The 20,803-nt window shown below is 40.3% G+C and overlaps 1 protein-coding gene across 1 annotated transcript in view; it reads right to left on the bottom strand.

The window, feature by feature from the left end:
* The window catches only part of NAA30 (N-alpha-acetyltransferase 30, NatC catalytic subunit), an 88,114-nt gene that overhangs the window by 47,321 nt on the left and 19,990 nt on the right, over positions 1-20,803 (bottom strand). Inside the window, exon 2 of the mRNA XM_033952373.1 lies at positions 15,533-15,656. Coding sequence (XP_033808264.1) covers positions 15,533-15,656 — 124 coding nt within the window. The remainder of the gene's footprint in view (positions 1-15,532; positions 15,657-20,803) is intronic.

The following is a 20,803-nucleotide window of genomic DNA, read 5'->3' as shown; positions in this document are numbered from 1 at the left end:
GTAAAACCAGAGGACATAATTTGAGGTTGAGGGGTGGTAGATTCAAAGGCAATGTTAGGAAATTCTACTTTACGGAGAGGGTGATGGATGCCTGGAATGCGCTCCCGAGAGACGTAGTGGAGAGTAAAACTGTGACTGAGTTCAAAGAAGCTTGGGATGAACACAGAGGATCTAGAATCAGAAAATAATATTAAAAATTGAACTAAGGCCAGTTCTGGGCAGACTTGTACGGTCTGTGTCTGTATATGGCCGTTTGGTGGAAGATGGGCTGGGGAAGGCTTCAATGGCTGGGAGGGTGTAGATGGGCTGGCGTAGGTTTTAACGGAGATTTCAGCAATTAGAACCCAAGCACAGTACTAGGTAAAGCTTTGGATTCTTGCCCAGAAATAGCTAAGAAGAAAAAATAAAAAATTTAAATTGAATCAGGTTGGGCAGACTGGATGGACCATTCGGGTCTTTACCTGCCGTCATCTACTATGTTACTATGTTACTTCAGTACCGGGCAAAATGGTGGAAACAATTATAAAAAATAAAATTGTGGAACACATAGACAAACATGATTTAATGAGACAGAGTCAGCATGGGTTCAGCCGAGGGAGATCTTGCCTCAATTTGATTGACTTCTTTGAAGTTATGAATACACACATGGATAAAAGTGAGCCGGTTGATATAGGGCTCCTTTTACTAAGCCGTGATAGGGTTTTAGCGCGGGCTAGACCTTAATGCCAGAATTGAGCTGGCGTTAGTTCTATCTGTGTAGCGTGGGTTTAGCGTGCGCTAAAATCCTGCGCGCACTAAAAACGCTTTCGCAGCTTAGTAAAAGGAGCCCATAGTGTATCTAGATTTTCAGAAAGCTTTTGGCAAAGCTCCTCATGAGAGGCTCCTGAGAAAATTAAAGAGTCATGGGATAGGAAGCAAAGTTCAGTTGTGGATTAGAAATTGGTTATCGGATAGAAAACAGAGGATAGGGTTAAATGGTCATTTTTCTCAATGGAGGAGAGTAAACAGTGGAGTGCCGCAGGGTTCTGTACTGGGACCAATGCTATTTAACTTATTTATAAATGATCTGGAAATTGGAATGACGAGTGAGATGATTAAATTTGCAGATGACACTAAACTGTTCAAAGTTGTTAAAACGCATGCAGATTGTGAAACATTGCAGGCAGATCTTAGGAAATTGGAAGACTGGGCGTCCAAATGGCAGATGAAATTTAATGTGAACAAATGCAAAGTGATACATATTGGGAAGAATAACCCAAATCACAGTTACCGGATGCTAGGGTCCACCTTAGGGATTAATGCCCAGAAACGGATCTTGGTGTCATTGTAGACAATATGATGAAACCTTCCGCTCAATGTGCGGCAGCGGACAAAAAAAGCAAACAAGATGCTAGAAATTATTTAAAAAAGGGATGGTTAACGAGACTAAAGATATTATAATGTCTCTGTATTGCTCCATGGTGCGACCTCACCTGGAGTACTGTGTTCAAATCTGGTCCCCTTATCTCAAGAAAGATATAGCATCACTAGAAAAGGTTCAAAGAAGAGCGACCAAGATGATAAAGGGGATGGAAACTCCTCTCGTATGAGGTTAGGGCTCTTCAGCTTGGAAAAGAGAAGGATGAGGGAGATATGATTGAAGTCTACAAAATCCTGAGTGGAGTAGAATTGTGCCTATAAATAAGGGGTCAGCAAGCCGGTCATCATCATCATAAGATCTCCCAGATCAGGATCAGGCAGTGAAAGAACAGCAGCTGACTGAGCCGAGGACGTGTCCATAGAAGCAACACCACAGAGACGTATCCGAGGCAGAGCAGGACTGCACAGCGGAAGAACGGCGGCTTGAAACTCATCCACAAATGTTTCTGGCTCATGGTGCGTACAGTCACCCTCAGATGACTTAACTGTGTGTTTCTTAGGCTGTGGAGAATCTGCACATGGAACTAGTAGCCGTGCTAAGCTCTGAAAATAGAGAAAGCTGCCCCACTGGGCTAGCTGAGTGTTTTGTCACCTGCTTAAGCATGGAAGAGGCTAAGCTTGACGCTGCCACTTATCCCGACTGCACCACATGGCACTTGGTGCAAGGATGCTCTTAAGGCGTTAAATTGCGTAATCCTGGCAAGAATTCACATTAGGAGAGCCCAAGTACTCCATCCCAACAAGTTTTGAGGCAAAAATGGAAGATTAGGTTTTCACCTTCAATAATCTTCTTTCTGTTAGTACCTGTCAGATTCAGTACGTTAAGTGTTCAATTCCAACCCACAATCCAGGATTTGCAGAAAACCACACACTTTTCTGAGCACATGGTCTTCTCCCTTACAGAATTAGATTCAGTTTAGTCCAAAGCAAGCAACAAAGCTGAACAACTTCATGACAAGGGGTATAGGGGAAGTTCCCTGGAAACATAATTTCTGTACAGGTCTGCTCTGCAAAACATGAAATATACAGTACAGGCCCAACGGCAAGACAAAATAAACATTGATGAACAATGTATAACCTGCTGCATGGAAAAAACACCCACATGAAACAGCCTTCAGTAACTTGCATACTCAGGTAAAGGTGAAAACTCCCCACAGGATCTGTCAACTGGCTGGATCTGCCAACTGTCTACAAGGAGAATAACCGAGGCAAAAAACAGGCGATTCAGAACAACTGAAGATACACAAAGAGGGCAGAATGTACTGAATCCTACAGGTACTAACAGAATGAAGATTAGCAAAGTTGGAAACCTAATCTTCCATTCTGTAACATACTAAGGACTTTGCCTTAAGTAGTTCTGAGGCGGGCCAGCTTGGTTTACCTGGACAGGTACGGGTGAGCAAAGTGAGCAAACATGAAATAATAAAAAATCAGCTATTACACTTTCTCACATTGCACCAGGATTTACTAGTTAGAGAAACCGGTTGATAGATAGGGCCTAATCCAAGAGCAAGTGAGAATGTGATATTGGTAGCTAAATATATGAAAATTGGATAAGCTGGAATGAAATAATCAGAAATACAAAAGTTTAAGACAGGAATTCTAAGTTAACATATTGATTTGACACATGTCTCATGTGCTGGACTGATACGGGAAGGCAGGCTGAGACATTCTATGATTGATAACCACCATACCAACAGATGGAAAAGCTTAAGTTTATAGGGCTTCTTTGTCCTAAAGAGTGACCAGCCTGAACTAGGCCAGTCCTCAGGGAAATGTAGGCAGACAGGAGTTGGCTTTTGACCTGGTATCCACATACCAGGGGGCCCTAAGTTTGCCATGACTTGAGTTTTGCTGTGGGAATGACAAATCTAAACCATATGTGTAACAGTATTGATTCAAAATTAAGTTTTAGTAAATCAGTAAAATTACACAATAGAAATTCATTTAGGTAGCTATAGGTAATAAGTTAACAAATATAAGTTAACAATAAGTATAGATTAGGAATATATTTTATTTTGATTTTCGTATATCTGAAATCCTGAAGAGATCCTGATAAGGCTACAGATGGTATTTGACCTCTGACCTTAAGCAACTTTTTTCTACTTTTTAGAATCTTGATGGGAGGGGTAACTGCTCTTTCCATCTTTTCTTTGTTCAGTCTTAGTGAGACAAAGATCTCAGTATAGAAAAGACACACTGATGTTTACAGGAAAGGATTTAAAAGCTGTATAGCCTTTGTGAGTATATTACAATATTTGTCTATGTATTTCTTCTTTTTATAAAATATGTAAGCTTAATGTGAGAATGTAACTTTTTAGATATAAGAATGTAATTTTAGGACACGCCTATATGAAGCTAGCCTTATATGGAAACAAATAATGTGGACCAATTATATTGCAGATGGATTGTAACAAAGGAATGTCGTCATTTAGGATATATATGGACGTGTAACTGGTAAAACGTTGGAATTTTTTATGAGCAAGGCCAGCTTTTGGCTTCTGTAATAATTCTCATGATGCAAATGATAATCAATTGATTTGATAATCAAAGGAATTGATTACTCTTATGATCTAATATTGATAACTAATAAAAAATAAGATTTTGGATTTTATTAAAATATTTTTTGTCATTTCATTTTACAACCCTAGAATAGCTATAAGTATGCTTGTGTGCAATTATCCTGATCAGTACCTTCTGGATTCAGTACTCTAGATGACATACCAAAGCATTGGCAGTGTAAGGGACAGAAGAGCCTGCCCGCAATCCTAAGGTCCTAAAAAAATATTATCCAAGTGACCCGCCCCATACACCCAGAAAAATACAAGTAAAAGTAGGAAAATAGGACCAAGGAGCCACTCAACAAAGTAATTGCGGGAAGTGTGCAAAACTTCACCTTCCCATCAGTACAGGGCTGTAAAAGCAAGAAATTTCTGGACCATACTTTAGCATTCCAAGCAGCTTCACATGACAGAGATTTTTGATTGTTATTGCTTGGAGCCTGTTCTTATAAACATTTCAAAGCTCAACTGAAAAAAACTTTATCTTTTTTTCAAAATACTTGGTTAAATAATTTCTGTCATTCTTAAATTATCTTTAGCTTATAATCTTCTCACCGCCTCTTTTAACTTTATTATTGCTGCTAGGTTACTGCTGCTAGGTTATCAGTTTGTCTATGCTGCTAGTTAAATAATTTCTTTCTGTCATTCTTAAATTGTCTTTAGTTTATAATCTTTTGTAAACCATGTAGAACTTATGGTTACGTGGTTAAGAAGCACAATGTTATGTTATGTCAAGAAAACTGTTGGCTGCTAGCCACAGGAGACAGCGGACGCAAAAATGGCCCAAGAAAACCAATGGGCGATCGAGGTCTGAGATGTCGGCCTACCCCGCCAAGTTGGAGTAGATAGGACAAAGATGATCAGACAATCGAAAATTATGCGCCCACTGCAAATAGTGGAGTAAAACGCTCTCGACACCCCAATGTACGGAAGAGCCAAGTCATCCACATGGAGCCTGAGGAATGAAACGCAGGCAAACGAACCCCCTAGGTAAAAGGGGAAGTGGAAACTACTCGCTGTAGAAAGGAAGGTACAGTAAGGAGACTCCTGCATCCTGAATACAGAGAAAAGGTTCCCAGCACGAAAGAGCTTGAATCTCCGAAATACACTGTGCTGAGACAAATGGTGACCAGAAAGACAGTCTGGAACGTCAGACGTAGAAGAGTAGCATCTTTCAGGGACTCTAATGAGGCTTCCCCAAGGCCCTGAAGAACAATGTTAAGATTCCACCAAGAGAAAGGATGCCGCAAGGGTGGCCGCAAACGAAGCACCCCTCTCATAAATCGTGAAAGGCTGCAATCCGAATATTAAAGAAAGGCAACTGTTAAACCCTTCTCTAGTCCCACCAGAAGAAAAGCCAGGACCACTGAAAGGGGAGCCCTCTCAGGCTCCACCTGGTCCATAGTACACCACTATTGAAAAGCCATCCAGGCTTTGGCATAAGAAGCTGTAGTAGAAGGTGTCTCTCCCCTCCCCTCCCCCCAGATTGTCAAAGTGTCGAGATGACATCCAAATAACCCTGTTACATCAAGGTTATGTGCTCAAAAGTCATGTCATAAGATCAAAGTACTGTGGATGCTCCATGGGCACCGGACCCAGACTGAGAAAGCAATGACAAAGAGGGAGTTGGAGCCTCGTGCCCCGCTGAATATGGACGAGATCTGCATGCCACAGATGACGAGGCCAGTCCTGAGCAACTAAAATCATGAGGTAGGGATGTGTTGCCATCTGGTAGACAACCCAACCACCAAAGACCATGGAGGGAACACATAAAGGAGCTTGTGAGCTGTCCAGGGCTGAACCAAGGTGTCCAGCCCTAATCCTTCGCACTTTGTTCTGAGACTGAAGAAGCACCTGACTTTCACGTTCTCTGCTGAAGCTATCAAACCTAGATGGAGCTGCTCACAACGCTGCACAAGCAGACAGAAAGCTGAATGTGAGAGTGACCATGCTCCTGGGTCTAGGACTGGATGACTAAGGAAGGCTGCCTGTACATTGTCAACTCTGGCCACATGGGCCGCTGATAGGGACAGAAGAAATGATTCCACCCAGTGAAAGAGCATGGGCACTTCGGGGCCCAAGGGAGCACTTCCTGTGCCTCCTTGACCATTTCCGCACACCACTTCTCCATGGCATCGTCAGAGAATACTTGCACTGCTCCCGTGGCGGCCCTTGGGTAAAGGACTAGATCCCTGAGTCTAGCCTTACCTTATGTTCTGTTCTAGCAGGAACTTGTCTAACTTTGTCTCGAATCCCTGGAGGGTGTTTTCCCCTATAACAGCCTCTGGAAGAGCGTTCCAGATTTCCACCACTCTCTGGGTGAAGAAGAACTTCCTTACGTTTGTACGGAATTTATCCCCTTTTAACTTTAGAGTGCCCTCTCATTCTCCTACCTTGGAGAGGGTGAACAACCTGTCTTTATCTACTAAGTCTATCCCCTTCAGTACCTTGAATGTTTCGATCATGTCTCCTCTCAATCTCCTCTGTTCGAGAGAGAAGAGGCTCAGTTTCTCTAATCTTTCGCTGTACGGCAGCTCCTCCAGCCCCTTAACCATCTTAGTCGCTCTTCTCTGGACCCTTTCGAGTAGTACCGTGTCCATCTTCAGGTACGGCGACCAGTGCTGGACACAGTACTCCAGGTTCTACACCTCTTGAGCTTCCTGACAAAGAGGGAGAGATCCTGTATCTCTCTGCTTGTTGACGCAGTACATGGTAACTTGACTGTCCGAAAGAGGACGACTTGATCGTGGAGGTGTTGAAAAGCTTTGAGAGCATTGAAGATCGCTCTGAGTTCCAATAGACTGATGCGACAGCAACGATCCGTGCTGGACCAATGGCCTTGAGTACGGAGACCATTGAGATGAGCTCCCCAAGCATAGGTCGAGGAATCTGTCGTGAGGACCTCCTGGGGCATTTGAAACAGTAAACCTCTGGAGAGGTTGGAAGAGAGCATTCACCAGTGGAGAGACGTCTCAAGGAAGGAGTCACTGTAATGTGCTGAGAGAGTGGGTCGAAAGCCTGAGTCCAATAAGATGCCAGGGTCCACTGAGGAATTCTGAGGTGAAGTCTGGCAAAAGGAGTCACGTGAACTGTAGAGGCCATGTGACCGAGAAGAACCATCATGTGTTTGGCTGATATTGAAGATAGGGAAGACACTTTCCGGCAGAGTTGAGTAAGAGCATCCTGACGCTGTTGAGGAAGGAATGCTCTGAGTTGCACAGTATCCAGTACAGCTCCGATGAACTGCAAAGTCCGAGAGGGTTGTAGCTGGGATTTGGGAAAATTGATTTTGAAGCCCAAACTTTGGAAGAACCATGTAGTCCGTTGGGTCGCTACAATAACCCCCTGAGATGTTGAATCTTTGATAAGCCAGTCGTCCAGGTACAGAAACACCTGGAGCCCATGGTTGCGCAGAGCTTCTGCTACCACAACGAGGCACTTGGTGAACACTCTTGGAGATGATGCCAGGCCGGATGGTAGCACTCTGTATTGAAAATGAAGATTTCCCACCCGAAATCTGAGGAACTGGCGAGAGGCTGGATGAATAGGAATGTGAGTTTAAGCCTCTTTGAGATCTAAACAGCATAACCAATCGTTCTGAACTAGAAGGGGATAAAGGGATGCCAGAGACACCAAGAAAAATTTTTCTTTGACAAGAAATTTGTTGAATGCTCTGAGGTCTAAGATCGGTCGCAGATCGCCTGTCTTCTTCAGCACTAGGAAGTAACGGGAGTAAACCCTCCTGCTCTGTTGTTCCAGAGAAACCTCCTCGATGGCACGGAAATGGAGCAGAGCCTGGGCTTCTTGGAGTAGAAGGTTGGTCTGCGATGGATTTGAAGGATAATCTCTTTGAGGTAGATCTGATGATTGAGAGGACCCAGAGCTTGCATGTGATTAGCTCCCATCATTGGTAAAAATGATGGAGACGACCTCCAATGGGTAAAAGAAAGGACAGAGGCAGAACGATTGAGGATATTCTCTGTGTTAGATGGTCAAAAAGACTGAGAAGGCTTGGGTGCAGCAGAAGGCTGAGATTTTGTTGTTGTTTCTTAGAGGGCGCCTTTGAATAAGGAGCTGCCCGCTGAGGAAAACGCCTCTGGAAGGATGGAAGAGGCCTAGAAGTCTTAGCAGTAGAAGGCTTAGGCTTTGGTCTGATGATGGAAGCAAACGATTTCTTATGTTCAGACAAGCGTTTGGTAGTTGCCTCAATAGAGTCATCAAAGTGCTCATTACCCTGACAAGGAATATTGGTCAGACGATCTTTAAGATTCGGGTCCATTTCTACAGTGCAAAGCCAGGCAAGGTGGCGCATAGCCACCGAGAAAGCAGGAAAGTTCAAATGTATCATATGAGGATTGAAGAAGATGCATGCGTAATTGAGCCAGAGTGCGAGTCAGCTGTTAAAACTCCGGAAAACGATGTTGTGGAATATATTTGATAAAATCAGGCAAGCTGTTGACCAGATGTTTGAGATAGGAAGTAAAGACAAAGTTGTAATTCAAAACCCTAACATAGTAACATAGTAGATGACGGCAGATAAAGACCCGAATGGCCCATCCAGTCTGCCCAACCTGGTTTAATTTAAATTTTTTTTTAAAATTTTTACTTCTTAGCTATTTCTGAGCAAGAATCCAAAGCTCTACCCGGTACTGTGCTTAGGTTCCAACTGCCAAAATCTCCGTTAAAACCTATTCCAGCCCATCTACACCCTCCCAGCCATTGAAGCCCCAGCCCATCCTCCACCAAACGGCCATATACAGACACAGACCGTGGATTCCTTCTGCAGATGGCATGTGACCATGGGGACACAATCATCTGTCTAGATTAGAATGTTTTGTCAATTGCACTGGAAATAAAAGTTGCATAGTATAAAAGTAGGTTGTTTCAAAAATAATTGTATTTGAATAAATATTAAAAACACAACTTTTGGGCAATAATTCTTCAAAAACACTAACCTAACTGATGAGTTTGCTGTTAAAAGTTTTAATAACCTGGCAAAACTCAGAATGGAGTGGGGCTGTTTTACCTGTTCACTTTTATTACTCTTGGGTTGTCTATAGTTGAAAGTGGAGGTAGTGATCTCCTTTATGCTGTCATTGCTAGTTTCCCTTCCTTTTTTTGGTACCCCCCCACTTCTAGCAACAAACAGCTGATCTGTCTGGTAGCACCTTTTCCACTATTTCATTATTTCTATGGTCTTATCATCTCCCCACCCCCTTAAAAACATGGTCCGACACACACATATACAGAACCACAAGGGAAATGAAGTAGAATCCCTGTTGGACCCCCTCCCTGAATACCCCCGGGACATGACTACAGGACTTAAAAACAGGCCATGCTTGATGTCAACATAACTTCATCTTTACAAGAACTCTGGAATAGAAACTGTTTCTGTACCTTATGTGGCAATCAATTTCATTCAACATCTGCTGACCAAGATAAGTAAGACACAGCACAGATCTTAGCACAGATCAGTGCTTGCTGCATGGAAAGAAAATTATTATACCAGGGCCCAGCTGGAAGACAGAGACAGGGATGCAGGTGTAAGGTCTCAAACAGTGATTCCTGTATTTCCTATATTCCCTGACCAAAGATGAAACAGCAGGTTGGATGGATGGCAACAGACAGCAGGCAAGGCATGAGGCCTATGCATCGTATGCACAGGATGCAAAGCTTGGACATCTGTGATAAGTGACAAGGTTGTCTTTCTGACATTTGCCCACTACAGATGGAGTAAAAGCCTCTTTGGACATCAGATAACATTTGAACTACAGTTGCCTTAGTCCATGGAACATCACGAGCACGAGATGCCCTCATGTATGAAAAACCACAGCACCTGGCAGGATGGGATGGGGGCTGTTCTTGGAATTGGGCGTAGGTCATGCACAGATAACCTCTGAAAAAGCCCAAAGTAGAAGGGTGTCAAGGAAAGTTAATTTTAGGTGGTTATGACCATCAACCCAATCAGATACATGGAAAATTGTTTCAAGGACATATGCAGATGTTAATGACCTCGAACGTCAATTAGGGATATAGCCAATTATATGCATCTGTAACCATGGAATTAATTTTGCTAATGATGCTGGCAAATCAGACTAGCAACTGATCACTTATGATAATGCTAATAGCCAATCAGAAACTTTCCAATAGATTGTTATGCAAGGCTAATAATATATCAATTCATGTAAGATAAGGAAGAGCAGGCAGACAGGATATTTTTCTGCATTTCTGCACAGCGCAGAATTATATCTACTCTGCTCTACTTTGAATGCTGTCAATTTGTTAATCTGCTCTTTTTTTCATATATTGCCATTTACTTTATAATAAATCTGTACTTTTAAGCAACAGCATTCCTGGTGTCGTTTGAGTCAGTGTATGGTAAGGGTCTAAGCAGCCTGCCCTTTCGAGTACCCGATGCTGGTAGCTGCAGGTTCTTGCAGAAGTTTCCCTTCTTTCACATGGAAACAGCTCAGCAATGATGAACAATCTATGTGATCTAAAACTTTTAGTAATTTCCACCAACTGCTTCAAGCTTCCTCCTTTTTTCCTCTTTCACCAGACTGCTGAAGGTTTTTCTACCTTTTCCTGCTCTTCCATTCTGTGAGAACCCCCCTCCCCCACAACCCAAAATTTGGGCTCCTGAGTAGAACATGATAACCCTCTTCTACCTGATCTGCTTAGAAGTTTTATTACTTTTTTTTTTTTTTTTTTTTGGGGGGGGGGAAATTGTCCTGGATCCTTTCCTCTTTCTAGGATCAAGACCTGGATGAACTATATGACTAGTACATTTGAAGGAAGTGCAACTTCAAAATTAATTACACAAATCTGAGCATAATAAAAATGTGTGTGTGTGTGTGGGGGGGGGAGTTAAACCAGGATGGGGGCTGGTGAGGGAGATAACATTGGGGAATGAGTCTGGATGAGAGAAAGGCACACTGAAGAAGGAAGAGAACCTAGGAAGTAGATTAGGGGCCAGACCAAGAGAACAGAGAGAGGTGGATGCAAGAGGCCAAGCATGATGTGCTAAGTTTATAGTACTCCTAGGCAAATTCTGCAGAAAGAATTTAAAAATGTTACATTTAAGTCAACTTTATCTTTTGTATTGCACTTTAAATTGCTCTAAACAATGATTTTAACAAATAATGGAGCCCTTTTACTAAAATAAGACGTGTTTGCATGCATTAATCTGTGTATTACAGATTATTAAAAAATATTTTTGGAGGAGGCATGTCATGGGTGCAGAGTGGATGTTTCTGGGTTATCCAACCTAACGTGCTATGACAAGTGCACTCTAACTGGATAACAGTTTAATGTGGGAGCACTTGGTGCCTCCTAAATAGGAGGTGGTAAGTGCTCCCTTAATTCCGCATACTAATGAGAACTTTAGTGCAAAACCAGAAAAACCCAGAAATATCCTATGAAGTGCTGTGTTAAAACTTGGCTTAAACATGGTAAAGTCCCACATTAAAATGTGTTAAGCCCTGAATTTCCCACTCTTTAGTAAAAGAACCCCAACATGCAGAATTTTCATACACTGTGCATGGCGTTCCCCTAGAAGGGGATGACCGTCTCTTACAAGAAGCCCAACGTAACTGGAAGATATCCCACTCCTGATAGATCTCATTATTCATAAATTACAAAATAACTATACTCTTTGATTCTAAGTATCCAGAGACAATCCCACACTAACTACTATAATACAAAGCTAATAAAATACTGCTTTGATTTGTACACATTCCCAGAACTGCTGGAGATCTTTCCCATTTCCATTATTAGGAAAATATGAACAACAAAGGAAAAGATACCAAATTCAACAATTTAATTTTCTCCACAATTGCTGGACCAAAGCAGGATTAGTCATCTGCCTTTGCTTGTTTCAAACCTATCGGCATTTAACTTATTTATAAATGATCTGGAAATTGGAACGATGAGTGAGGTGATTAAATTTGCAGATGACACTAAACTGTCCAAAGTTGTTAAAATGCATGCAGATTGTGAAACATTGCAGACAGACCTTAGGAAATTGGAAGACTGGGCCGTCCAAGTGCTGCTCTCAATATCTTGAGCCATTCACTAATCATATCCAAATTAGACTACTGTAATTCTCTCTATAAAAGCATATCCCAAAAAGAAATAAGGAGACTACAAACAGTTCAACACACTGCAATAAAAATCATTACTAACTCGAAAAAGTATGACCATGTCACACCTGTCCTAAAAAAGTACGACTACCAGTTCAACATAGAATTTCCTATAAACTAGCTTTCTCCTAACATTTAAAATTAGAGATTCAAAACTGCCAGCTTTTTTGGACAAGCTCCTTTTTCCTCACACAACTTCTAGAACACATAGATCTACAAATCAGCATCTTTTTTCAATTCCCTCTTTGAAGGTAATACAGGCAAAATGAAATATTTTCAGTGACAGCCCCTCAACAATGGAATTATTTACATATTCATCTTCTAGAGGAAAAAGTATTAGAAAGATTCAAAAGTTCACTAAAAAGCTTTCTTTTCACTGACACTTTCAGAAATTAGGTTAGCCTCTGGACAATCAGATATCTACCATCCTTTATAATTACAATGTAGTGACTCCCAAGAATAAGCACTTCTAGTTACCAGAGACCCCATCCGTTAATGTTTTTTTTTTAATTGTTCTTTTTCTTACAAAACTGTAGTTCTACCCTTTTACCCTGCCCTCTAGTTTGTGTTGTCTAATGTTCGTCTATCGTACATCCCTATTTACATATTTTATGTACATTGCTTTGCATTTACTATCAAAGGGTTTTATCAAATTTAAATAAAACTTGGAAATGCAAAGTGATGCATATTGGGAAGAATAACCCAAATCACAGTTATCGGATGCTAGGGTTCACCTTGGGGGTTAGCACCCAAGAAAGGGATCTGGATGTCATTGTAGACAATACGATGAAACCTTCCGCCCAATGTTTGGCGGCGGCCAAAAAAGCAAACAAGATGCTAGGAATTATTTAAAAAAGGGATGGTTAACAAGACTAAAGATATTATAATGCCTCTGTATTTCTCCATGGTGCGACTTCACCTGGAGTACTGCATTCAATTCTGGTCTCAAGAAAGATATAGCATCACTAGAAAAGGTTCAAAGAAGAGCAACCAAAATGATAAAGGGATGGCACTCCTCTAGCATGAGGAAAGACTGAAAAGATCAGGCCTCTTCAGCTTGGAAAAGAGATGGCTGAGGGGAGATATGACTGAAGTCTACAAAATCCTGAGTGTAGTAGAACAGGTACAAGTGAATCGATTTTTCACTCCGTCAGAAATTACAAAGACTAGGGGACATAAGAAACGCCTTCACCGGATCAGACCCTGGGTCCATCTAGTCCGGCGACCCGCACACACGGAGGCCAAGCCAGGTGCTCCCTTATGGAGACCTTGATTACCCGTATCCCTCAATGTGATTTGCAAGAAGGTGTGCATCCAACTTGCGCTTGAATCCTAGAATGGTAGTCTGTCACAACCTCCTCTGGGAGAGCATTCCAAGCGTCCACCACTGCAGGGAATACTTTTAAAATCAATAGGAAGAAATATTTTTTCACTCAGAGAATAGTTAAGCTCTGGAACACATTGCCAGAGGTTGTGGTAAGAGCAGATAGCGTAGCTGGTTTTAAGAATGGTTTGGACAATTTCCTGGAGGAAAAGTCCATAGTCTGTTATTAAGACATGGGGGAATCCTCTGCTTGCCCTGGATTGGTAGCATGGATTGTTGCTACTCTGTGTTTTGGCCAGGTAATAGTGACCTGGATTGGCCATTGTGAGAACATGCTACTAGGTTTGATGGACCATTCTTATGTTCATATTTCCCTAAAAATGTTTCATTTAGAGAACTGAACCCAAACAGCACTCTACCACTACTCAAAGTATAAACCGAGATTTGGGGGCCAAAAAAGTGGTCCAAAAATGGGGGCCTCAGTTTATATTCGAGCCTCCTTTTTGATGATGGTGCTTTTTTCCACCTCACCCCCCAACACCTGGCACTGCTCTCTCCCACCTCCCCTCCGATGACCGGGTACTGCTGTCTCCCACCCGACTCCGATGACCGGTACTGCTGTTTCCCACCTCCCTCCCATAACTGGCATTGCTTTCTTCCCTGATGACTGGCATTACTATCTTCCTCCCCCCCCCCTGATGACAGACACTCCTATCCTCTACTACCCACTCCAGACCAACATCACACTTACAGTTCCTGGACTAAGGAAGCAGACACCTATGCTGTGCTGGTGAAGGGCCTTGAGCATCTGTACGTGCTCAAGGCTTGCTGGATTCTCTTCGAGAAACCCAGAGAGGGCAGGAGCCAGCAGACCTTGAGCATGCACAGACCCTCAAGGCTCTTCACCAGCACAGAGTGTTGGTGTCGGCTTCCTGAATCCAGGAACTGTAAGTGCAATGTCGGTATGGGGTGGGGGGAGCGGGTAGTGAAGGACAAAAGTGTCTAAGCCACTGTCTTCAATTCTCCAGCGCTGCTATGGCCTCCTCTATATCGTTCTTTTGCTGCAGTCCACCCCCTTACAAAACAACTTCTTGTTTCCATTGGAGTGGACCACAGCAAAAGACTGGTCCAGAGGAGGCTTCGGGCAGTGCAAGAGAATTACTCCCGCACCGGTAACCATGTAGTTTTCATGGCGAGGGGAACTTCAGAACAGGGGGTGGAGAAAGGAAGAGATGATGAATGGGAGGGGCAGAGAGGAAGGAGATAGTGGCACAAGGATGGAGGAAAGTGGGAGAGAAGAGAAGAGAGAGAAGAAATGATGCACATGAATGAAGGAGAGGGGAAGCGCTGGAAAAATAGATTTGAGATAGAGGCAGAAAAATGGAAGAAAAATGAATATGAAAATCAGAGCCAAAGATGGATGTAGTGCAAGATGTGAAGGAGAGGAAAGAAACAGCAAATGCATAAGGAGGCCTTGGAAACAGAATTAAGAGCAACGAGGGAGAAAGATGATCAGAAAAATAAAAATCGCCATATAACAAAGGAAAGAAAAATGTTTTTATTTTCAATTTAATGATTGAAATAGTCAATTTTGAAAATTTAGATCTGTTTTAATGATTTGAACTGTTCAGGAAGAAATGCATTTCTATTTCTTTTGTGATGTACTGTGTGCAGAATCTGGCATATTAGGGTTTTATTTGTGGGTTTGTATTTGAAAAGGGTTTTTCTATATCTCGGTTTATATTTGAAACAACCTTTTTTTTCTTCCTTTTTTTTTTTTTTTTGGGGGGGGAAGGTTACCTTGGTTTATATTATATTTTACGGTAAGAAAGCCTGCATAAAGCCAGAAGCTCAAATGCTTTGCATCCAGCAATCATGCTTAAATTTAGTTCAGCTTGTTTTCAATGTTTACAGGGGAAGGTCTTGATTCTTTTGTTTTTGGTAGTTTCTCCACTTAAAAGCAAATGGATCTTGTGCAACAAGTACAATTTCGAACTATAGCACTACTCCAGTTCACCTCTAGTTACTCCTATAGTTCTGACATTGTAAAAGTCCCTAGGTTTCTGCAAGGAGAACACTAATCTTACCAATGCCTTTTCTTCTGTATTTGGAGTCCACTGCTAACATGGCTATATAACCTCTTCGAAACATCTTTTTGTGCATATCCAACTTGCAGACGATGGCACCTACACATTCCTCATTTACCATGGCCTTAAAGATAAACAACAATTTTTATGTTCAAATTTTCTGGTACCCACACTTAAATTTAAAAGCAACATATTACTGCTTATTTTTATAAAGCTCAATTTGTTTTAATTAAACATAGAAGAGTATTCTCTCTCAAACTCATTCCAGCAGCAGCCATCTTCTCTTCAAGACTCTATTCTGTGTTGTGTCTACATATCTTTATTTTATTCTACAGAATATAAAGGGCCTGTTTCACAAAGCCGTGCTAGCTAAATCTCTATGGGCTTCGGGGCAGTTACCGCGCTACAGCCGCTAACGTGGCTTTATAAAACAGGCCCTAAGTGATCCCACATGCAGCCATGATCATACCAGATAAATCAGATAATCATTGCCACAGCATATGTAGAGATCCTTTTACTAAAGATTAGCACATGCTAACAGAATTAGTGCTAATTAAATGCTAAAAAGCCCACAAATGGGCTTCTTAGCATTTAGCAAGGGATAATACTGTTAACTCGCACTATGCTTTAGTAAAAAGGGCCCCATAATTATTTTAAAACATACTTGAGAATTACTGAAAATATCAACATCACTAAAACTTGTAGAATATGGAGGGCACCCAAATCAGTCAGCAAATATAAAAGGCATTAATGTCTAAGATATCTATTTACTAGCTGTGACATGTAAAACATGCATCATTTACTTGCAATGGGGTTTATTCACCTATGATAACACATGCCACAGGTCAGTACATAGATTCCCTAGTTTTGCTACTGCTTACACATCTGCATAAGATCATTCAGCATATAGTATTAAATAATATGGCCCTTAACTATTTTCACCACATTAGCATTTCCTATGGTTTACTTACAAACTACTTATAATGCACAACATTACTAGTCAAATGCTATTAAGATGTTGAGCAAAAACTGCTTTAAGCTCCACCTGCTCCACTATTTCAGGCCTCTATTATGCTTTTTCTGGTACTTGTGAATTTACTCATTGAACTATGCACCATGATCCCTTGTTGTAGAACTTTTCTGCTGAAAAAAATCCTGCTTCTTGCATATATCATTTATAGCTTTGGGGGATTTAAATCTCTTTATCCTTTTTGCACTTCTTCTGGTGTATATCAAATTAGATTCTTAAATCAAAATAGACATACCTTAGGAAAGAAAAAAAGTGTGTGTGTTGTGCCGGGGGAAGAAGAATAAGACAGACTTCAAAGAATCCAAAGGCCATTAATAATGCAAAAGCAGCAAACATTTTTAATGGAAAGCAAGTTTTAGTATAAAGGGGATCAGACAATTCATAATGCTTTGCAAAATATACAAACCTAAACCATCACATCTCCAATTACTATGGGCTAGAATTAGAAGTAAATATTATCAGAGTGAATTGTCCACCCTGCACAATGGGGAATGTTTCTTTTTTTAACTGCAGTATCAATCCTTGTCAGTATGAACATTATAGTACTAAGTAGATAAAGTACTTATAAATACCTTTCATTCTGTCTTGGATACAGAAGTGAATACTAGCTTTCTTTATAGTTTTTTTTAACTTTTCCCAAATATTGGGAACACTTGGTTTCTATGTACGAGTGTATATCTATATTTGTTATCTATCTATATACCCCCTCCCCCATCCTTATGTTCTCTAATAATTGCTAGAGCTACTGTTAGAAACCATCGGTTTCCTGACATCCAGGGGGAACTATTAATGAATGAATCATTTTTCTCCTCCAAATTGCTTCCCTACAATGATCAGATCCTCTCTTCTTACCTCATGGCTGGTGTGGAGCCTTGAGCATTTATGCATGCCCAAGGTCCCACACTAACCTAGTGACAGAACTGTGAGAAAAGGTAAGAGGACAGCTCCATCAAGAGTGTGTAGGTGTGGGAGAGGTAGGAGATCCATGTCAGATATTGCAAATTCTGGAGCAGTGGACTATTACATAAATCTACATTTGGCTTTTAAAATGAAATTTACAAGGTTTTTCAAAGTCGAATCAGAGGGGTGAGCCATTATTAGAGAGAATACTGTTTTATATATACATACAGAGAAAAAGACACATACCCCCACCCACTGACCCCTGTTTTACATACAGAATATATAAAAATTTGTTGCAGACATCATTTATAAAATTAATAAGGCATAATTTTTATTGACAGGAGTACTATAAAATTAGGGAGATAATCTTGTGTGCAAAATTGCAAACTTAGGTTATAAAATACTGACAGTTATGCATGTAACTTAATTGGTAAAGTAGGTGCTAATCAAGGCTGTATCAAATACTGTATTCATATTTGATTCAGCCCCAAATAGTGCCCTGAATACATTATTCATTCAGCCAAATAGCGATTTAATACAAATAATCCGAGGCGCTATTGTGCTAAATCCTACTGAAGTAACCATGATCACTGATTTCACGTTGTTTCTTCTATTATTTGTTATGTTAATGTTCAATGCCTATTATTCATATTTGGATTGGATTTATTAGATTTGATACGCCGCTATATATATTAGTGTTAAGCAGTATACAATTAAGCTTGAATTCCATAATGCGATAGATAGTTCGTACAGCTCTAGTGCCAGTTATCACTACCAATAATTAGTAATAACTGGAGTTAACTAGTGCTAATTGGCACTAAGTTGCAGTTATGCATATAAACTATACACAATTGCTATTCTATAAACTTAGCACTCAGAATCTATAGCGTGTAACTACAAGGGAGGGTTGTGCCAGACATTTTTGTGTCAATCTTCTATAATCATGTCAGTGACATTTTCACCAGCCACTGACATGGCCTAAGCAGCTAGTGAGGAGGCCATTGCCATATGTACGCTTTTAGCCATTGAAAATACTTGGCTAATAACTGGCATTTCTGAAGCCCTTAGAAAAATAGTGAATAAGAAACAAAAGAAAAATGAATGTATATGATACTGTTTTTTGTAGCAAATGAATTAATATCAGTATCTCACTATTGACTGCAAGATATACTGTTTAGTATAGTGCCTATTATGTTGGCATGCTAACTGTGAACTTGTACTGGCATTTGTGCATGTAATTGCTAATATAGAATTCATGCTTAAAACAATTTGGCATCTTTGCAGCTTCTGACACTGTGAATCATGAGATTTTATTGTCCAAATTATATTAACTTGGACTAGCTGGCTCTGTAATGAACTGGTTCAATTCCTTTTTGAAGGACAATATCTGGTCTTAAAGGATGGAACTTACTCTCCATCTTGAGTTCCCTGTGGTGTTCCGCAGGATCTCCTATCTCTCCTCTTCTGTAATATACCACAAAAACTTTGCAGTGTCCATTAATACTTAGTTTTTGGAAATCCATTTGGGATCAAATGAATAATTTACTGTTGATGTACAGTAGACTTTGATAGAATATTAAGTGACGTTTAAAGGGTAAATTGATTTTATCTTATATTGCACTTATTGAAAGTTTTAAAAATTAATAAAGAATTAAAAAAAACCAACCCAAAACAGATATACCAATTCTTTACATGAGTTTGCTTGGTCAAATTGTGCTGAAGTCTGGCAAGAAGCTTTATTCTTATGCAGACAATATTTGTCTGTTGGTTCCATTTAGCTTAGATTTTGAGGTTAAAAACAGGACCATAAATAACTGTATTCAGAAAATGAGAGATTGGTCCATTTCAGTTCATCTTAAACTGAATACTGATAAAACCAAAATTTTATTGGTTTAGAATGGCTCCTAGCAGTATCCTAAATTAGATTCTGAACTATAAAGGATTACAATTAAATACTGAAAAGACTTTTTTGGGTATGCTCCTCGATTCTTCTTTGACAATGAAGCCTGATCATTTTAGAATTATAGTTCTAAAATGTTTGGTCCATGTTAGATTATGGATATATTTTGTACCTTGGAATTGCTACCAAGATGGTTAATCAAATCCAGCTTCTTATAAATACAGCAGTGAGACTGATAAATTGCAGGTCTTGATCAATATGACCATGACTCACTCCTTTGCTGGTTAGCCTACACTAGCTTCCAGTAATGGCTCACTAATTTTTAAAACTCAAAACATCTAGCCTATATTCATAAGGAGCAGCATTTTACTTCTTATTTGGGTGAAGTGCCCCTGAGTTTGCCTATGATGAAGGATATGAAACGGGGCTCTGTAAGGCGATCAACTGAGGTACTCACTTTAAACGACTTTAATGGATTTGCATAACAGATGCAAGTTTGCAGGCTTCACCAAGATAAGTTCCCCTTTTGATAATGATCAGAGCTTGATGGGTGTTTGAATACGATTTTGTTCATGATATATGGGGACTTTTTGAAGTGATTTATCATCATTGTTAAATATTTTTCAAACACTCACATAAAAACTGGCACTGTGAGTATTGTTTTAGGACTTGTAAAAAAATTTTTTCACACAAGACACTAGCACTGTTTTTTGATAAAAAAAAACAAACAAACCCCAAACACTCCCAGGGCTGGACACAAAGGATGTTTATGGGTTATGCCCACCGGGCACTCTAGGGTGCTTTCATGCGTGAATATACCCTGGTGAACTTTTTCAGTCTATGAGAAGTTCCCATTAACTGATTGAACAGCCCTAAGTTTAAAATTTTTAATTAAGGCTTTGTATACAACGGTCCAAAAAAAACCAAAAAACCCCACAGTCCCAATTGCTTCGTTGAGAGTTGGTCTTTTTCTACAGTAGTCACTAATTTTTAAAACAGGTTTTTGATCATTAAGAGTTTAAACTTTCAGGGCATTAATTTTTAAGTTTCATTGATATCTGTTATGTTCTGTTTCTGAATTAAAACATTGCTCAGAAGTGTAGGTTTAAGGCCATTTTTCCCATTCCTTTATTTATCTGGCATTACAGCTAGGAATAGCTTTCCTTTTGTAATTCGAGCTTCAGTCTATTATAACTTTAGAAAAATGTTGAAGACCTACCCATTTTCAAGTATTGCTATTAAGCTTATTGCGCTCTTATTAATTCCCCAATGTACTTTACTCAATTTAAATCTTTTCTATCCCACCTTGAACCTTTATTTTAAAGGGAGTAGGCAGGAAATAAGTCTAGCATAGCATAGCACAGAATAGTATCCTAGCACCTAACTTTAGCACCTCTGTAGGAATCTACCTGCTCACAAATACCAACTTTAGTTCACTAAT

Source organism: Geotrypetes seraphini, chromosome 7, assembly GCF_902459505.1.
Source record: "Geotrypetes seraphini chromosome 7, aGeoSer1.1, whole genome shotgun sequence".
Taxonomy (NCBI): Eukaryota; Metazoa; Chordata; class Amphibia; order Gymnophiona; family Dermophiidae; genus Geotrypetes; species Geotrypetes seraphini.
The sequence above is the reverse complement of the archived record's forward strand: the minus strand, read 5'-3'. Positions and strand labels throughout refer to the sequence as shown.